The sequence below is a fragment of the Sinocyclocheilus rhinocerous genome, unplaced genomic scaffold, assembly GCF_001515625.1.
Source record: "Sinocyclocheilus rhinocerous isolate Xijiao unplaced genomic scaffold, SAMN03320098_v1.1 scaffold1821, whole genome shotgun sequence".
NCBI classification, from domain to species: domain Eukaryota; kingdom Metazoa; phylum Chordata; class Actinopteri; order Cypriniformes; family Cyprinidae; genus Sinocyclocheilus; species Sinocyclocheilus rhinocerous.
This window is the reverse complement of record NW_015636262.1, coordinates 67,511-73,448: the sequence shown is the minus strand read 5'-3', so window position 1 is coordinate 73,448 and position 5,938 is coordinate 67,511. Positions and strand designations below refer to the sequence as shown.

The 5,938-nt window shown below is 36.8% G+C and overlaps 1 protein-coding gene across 1 annotated transcript in view; it reads right to left on the bottom strand.

Moving 5' to 3' along the window:
* Window positions 1-2,150: 2,150 nt before the first annotated feature.
* LOC107747730 (uncharacterized protein C20orf24 homolog) overlaps window positions 2,151-5,938 on the bottom strand; it is a 4,156-nt gene continuing 368 nt past the window's right edge. The window contains exons 2-4 of the mRNA XM_016562322.1: window positions 4,544-4,647; window positions 4,340-4,469; window positions 2,151-2,816 (exon numbers count right to left, since the gene is read on the bottom strand). Coding sequence (XP_016417808.1) covers window positions 2,775-2,816; window positions 4,340-4,469; window positions 4,544-4,647 — 276 coding nt within the window. The 3' untranslated portion in view covers window positions 2,151-2,774. The remainder of the gene's footprint in view (window positions 2,817-4,339; window positions 4,470-4,543; window positions 4,648-5,938) is intronic.

Here is a 5,938-nt window from a genome sequence, read left to right as displayed (position 1 = left end):
TCTTGTCACAGTAAACATCCTCCACATCTCATTTAACTTCCTACCGTATTGGAGAGAAATGAAGTAGCACGTTGATCTGCCAGCCGTGGGTCTTTATGCAGAGAACTCTGCTCATAATGATGCATTTAAAAGTTAATGGCCAAACGGATGTTTATAAAAGTTCACATTGTTGTTGTAGATGAAATACCCTAACACAGATAACATTTAATAAAAAAATTTAACAGGATAAATGTTGATTATTAGTAACTCAAACCCCTTTAAAACTAACCGTCGGTCGCGCACATCCGCCATGTTTGTAGTTTTTAACAGTTTTTATTCGTGTTTGTAGTTTTTTAACCGAATCGTAAAGCGCAATGGATTGTGGGTAATATTAGCCATCAGCGTGTGCACTTCAACAATCTACCTGAAACAGTAGACCATCCAGGGACTTCTTTTCAACATACTATGCTTTGGGCCACACTTATTTTAATCTCACATACTATTTAGGATGGACAGTATGAACATTGAGACGCAGGGAAAGTCGTTCCTCATACTTCTTCTTCTTTAGGTTTTAACGGCAGCTTGCAGCCTATAAATTGCTTTACTGCCATCTTCTGGAATTATATTACTCCTACACTGATTAAATCACCAGATCCTCGCCACCAGTCTTGTATTTTTAAGGAAGCAGAAGAGATATTTCCTTCCTTGACTTTTCCCGCCACACTCTGATATGTCCTTTAGTCCACGTCCAGTTAGTCCTACGCTTTCCATTTCTTTTATCATAATCTTTCTCTCAGTTTCATATTTCCTACACACAGTAATCACATGCTCAGAATCCAGTTGGATGCTTCCCTATAATATGGAGTGTGCTATTTAATTTACTGTGTCCTATTCTTTAGTCTGTTCATTGTTGTTTCCTCATATTTCCCCCTTGCTTTCCACAACACCAACTCTTTTTTTAAACAAGTATAGATGCCGTCCGTTTGTTTCTTGATCCCATTGCATCTGCCTTTCCTTCATAACTCTTTCCCAATCAATACTCTTTCCTTCTGATCTCGTGTTTGTGTCTATAGTTACTTTTTTAGTGGCTAGTTTGGCTAATCTGTCAACTCTCTCATTTCCCATTATTCCTTTACGTGCAGGAGTCCACATTAACACAGACTCTGCGCCGCTCTGCTTTATTCTCAAGTAAGTAACCATAATTTCAGAGAGCAGCTCTTGATGGTTTCTGCCCATACCTGACTTAGGCAGAAACTGAGTCACTACAAATAAGAGCTTTGTCCACTTTATTTTGTTCAACCCATTCTAAAGCAATTAAAATGGCAGATAACTCAACAGTATACACACTTAAATAGTTTGAGGTCCGCTATATATCTCACACCTTTGGCTACTGCAGCTCCTGTGTCCTGTAATGTTCAACCCTGTCAGTTTAAACCCTGTAGTTATATATATATATATGTACAAAACAATATTTCTTGACCTCCTGTGCAATTATTTTCTGTTTTGGTGAACCTCACCCAGTTTGTGTTTTATAGTTTGTTTTTGTTTATAATCGTGTTTATCTGTTTTCTTTTGCATATCCGTGCAGCACGTTGGTTGTACATTTAAAATGTGCTATATAAACATTGTATTGTATGATATAGACATAATTTTTGTACATAAACATACAAAAACTATAAACTTGTGTGTGGGGGGTGGGGAGCAGCAGCTCATTTGCATTTAAAGAGACAGGCCCGAAAAACAGCGTGTTTCTGCTTCCACTCAAAACAGGCATTTTCAAAATGATATAATAAATGATCTGTGGAGTATTTTGAGCTGAAACTTCACAGACACATTCTGGGGACACCAGAGACTTATATTACATATTGTAAAAAGGGGCATAATATGTCTCCTTTAAGACTTTTTGAAGGACCCGCGGGAACCCTGTTAATAATAATAATACCAGAAGGCTGCTCGGTTTGACAGTGTCTTGTGTGAGAGCGTTACTCTGCTGACAACAGACAATTGACCTTTTCTGCCTGCAAAATTTCACAGATGTCACCTTTAGGGTTAACCTATATATTATGTAGGTCAACAGAAATCCAGCACTTCTCTCAATACAGTCATTAAGCAAACAACTTTACTGGATTTGCTACAAAGACGGTGGATAAAGCGACAGAGTCCACCAGAACTGCTGAAAAGTGTAGGGCAGACAAAGCCCAGCTTTATTTTATTCTCCAAAACATTTCATCCAGAAAATAGTCTCTCTACGGCCTCGGGTACATCTCCTTACTCATGACAAGCATACAGACCATTCGCATTTCCATCAATACACTATAAAATACTGAGCAGTTTGTTACATCAACAAGACATAAGAAATACTTCAATACATTATGGATCCGATAAAATGAATTGTACAGAATTTACACACTCCTATCTGATTTTCCTGGTCATAACGGAGTAAGACAATCTGTGTTGGATGCTAATCGTGAAAGAAACTAAGAAAAACATCAACTTAAATTAAATCCCGCTTGATACGGCAGCAATCAAACAAGAAGAAAAAGCAGAGAGGACAAACAGAAATAAGAGTTATTAACCCAATAGCCATGGCAGTGCACTGGACAACATCAGCTTCAAAATGCAGTGAGCCCTGGGTTCCAGAAGGTTATTAGCATGTCTTGTACCCACGATGCACCTCTTCCTCAGGCGCACACACACGCTGAAGGTAACATATGCAGACGCCTCGGAAAAGTAGCTCCATCCAGCCCCTCCAGATCACGTTAAATAAATGTCTGTCTCTGTCTGTCCTGCAGTCCTCAGTCGTAGTGTAGCGCCGTGTAGAAGATGATCCAAACCACCTGCACACAAACACACCGCGCTATCACACACTTCACAGCGTTAGAGAGACGCCTGAATCAGAAACCAAACAAATACATGCTGGCATTTGTTAGAATGAATTTAATGTATGTTGATTATTATAAAAACAGGATCATTTCCATACTCTGTTACTGTTCACAGAATAACATTTCATTTAATAATTTGCAGGACATGTAAAAAACTGAAGCCTATTTTTAAAACAAAAATAGGCTTCATTAAAGGCACAATATGTAATTTTCACCACTAGAGGGCGCATATTCAAAATAAACAAAGAAACAAAGGCGTAGTTTGATGTAGAGGTCTGCACGGGACTGTTTTTTTAGCCCCGCTCCCGCAAGGTTATATTCCGCACCCACCCGCTCCCGCTATATATATTCATTTTTTGTTCACCCGCTGTCCGCTTAGAATAATTTTCTTCCCGACCCGACCGTTCCCGCTAAACTTAGATCTCGTTTCCAGAATCTCACGTTTAAATAAAGAGAGAGAGGCTGACAAATAAAAGTGTGGTCTGCACAAAATTGTATGTTATTTTATTCGTCTTGTCAAGAGTCTTGAATTTATTGACTTTGACTTGAATTTATACAAAACCGGAAATTGAGGGGTTATGACGTCATTGGCAGGCGACACAATGACACTATGGACACGCTCCGTGTCACTAGTTAAAATTGCTTATTTCTCTGGATTTAAACATTCTTCGAAACTTTTGTGTTATAATGTAAGTACGCAAGTCAGCAAAATATATAACACTGTTCTAGTGGTTTTTGGATATTTTAATAAAAAAAAATCTTACATATTGTGCCTATAATGCAAAATTTTACCTTTAGGGATAAAATGTGATTTTTTTTTTCATACAACACAGCAAGCTGTGTCACTTTTTAACCTAAACTGCTTTAGACAAGAGAAAGTAAAATACTCCTATCAGTTTGCTTACATTCTTTATTCATTTTCTGTCATTAAGTCCACTTAATGTGGAAAAATAACTGTATTAATTAATATGTGACCCTGGACCACAAAACCAATAAAAATAATGTGTTTTTTGAACATTAAAGCATGTCAACATATTCTGTTACACCAAATACACAAAATAATGCTCTTTAAAAAAGCATCATATGACCCCTTTAATATTTGTGACCCTGAAGCACAAAACCAGTCTTAAGTTATTCACTTCAATTCATTTCAATATTACTGTTTTTACTGTATTATTGATCAAATGAATGCAACAAACCCCACACTTTTGCACAGTGGCGTATAATGTTTAGATTTTAAAATGAAACTATTTTCCTTTTGATGCTTATAGGTTTTAAGTGTAGTCTGCACTCAACACACAAAGTTTCCAAATATACTCGCTCTACAGTTTTCATTCTAGAGTCTATGCTCTGTAATAGTACAATTTAAAACAAGAATCCACTGAAAATGCTCTCTATATTATTTTGGGAGACTCTACGAAGCATCGGTTCAAACACAATACAACAGGTTTAACAGGAAAAAGCCCAAAAGTATCTACCAGAAACAAAGCAAACGAAGTCATGAAGCCTTCTTTGGTGAGCTCCCATGTTCCTCCGTACTCCTCCTCATCCACCTGCTGGAAACTACTGAAGTACAGGTACAGGACGCCTGCGTTGATGACACAGAATCTGCAGGACAATCACAAATCATGGGTGACGACTTCATGAAGATCAGCTGGAGGACTGTACTATACTATACTCACATGGCTATTCCCAGAAACCCTTTCAGAGGAGCAACTCCCCATATTACACCCAAGATGATAGCGATGATTTGCCGGAACCAGTAAACAACGTCTAAAAACTCATCCTGCAATCAAAAAAACAGAACAATATGCAAGGAATGCATGTATAACAACATTAATAAGAGAGCAAAACAAAAAAAGCATAGGCTATACATATATATATGCTTGATCCACACGATCCTTCAGAAATCATTCTAATATGCTGATTTATTATCACCGCTGGAAACTGTTGTGCTGCTTCATTTGTTTTTTTTTTGGAAACAGTGATACTTTTTTCAGGACTTTTTGATGAATAAAAAGTTCAAAAGAACAGCATTTATATAAAATAGAAACATTTTCTAAAAAAAATAATAATAATTTGAAATATTTACTATCACTTTGTATCAATTTAACACATCTTTGCTGAATAAAAGTATATATTTCTTTAAAAAAAATAAAAAAAATGTCCAGACCCCACATTTTTTGAACGGTAGTGTATACTGTTACAAAAGATTTCTATTTTAAATAAATGCTGTTCTTTTTAACCTTTTATTAAAGCAGCACTATGTCACTTTTTCTGTCTTCAAAATTTGCTAAATGTATATAATGAACAATATGCAAGGAATGCAATATGCATCATGAATTCATCTTCCAAACCGCGTTTTTGTCTTATTCCGAATCACTACGGTACACTTATAATAAGTACTTATATTTGGACTATTGTAGCCTGGTCGGGTCGCCACCGCTGCGGAGTAACACATACCTGCGTGAATCGCCACAGACATACACTTAGAGAAGTAGCTCCGGTTGGAATGTTCTTCCGCGGGATGTGTGCAGTTCTGTTTATTAACCGCTAGAGCGCCAAAAGGTACATAGTGCTGCTTTAATTAAAGAATCCTGAAAAAAAGTATCACAGGTTCCAAAAAAATATTAAGCAGCACAACTGTTTCCAGCACTGATAATAAATCAGCATATTATTATAATTTCTGAAGATTATGTGACACTGAAGACTGGAGAAATTATGCTGAAAACTCAGCTTTACATCACAGCAATAAATTACATTTTACAATACATTCACACAGAAAACAGTTATTTTAAATTCCAATAATATTTCACAATATTACTGTTTTTTCTGTATTTTTGAATAAATTAAATGCAGCCTTGATGAGCAGAAGAATCTTCTTTAAAAAAAAAGTCTTACTGATCCCAAACTTTTGAACTGAGTGGATGTGTGATAATAAACGGGGAGCAGCTCATGCCAGCATTAATCCGTTAAAGAGCCCAATCCCTAGACAGGACACCTAGACCCCTGAACCCTAAACAGTGAACATCACAGCTCAACACACACACACTCACTCACTCACTCACTCACTCTCT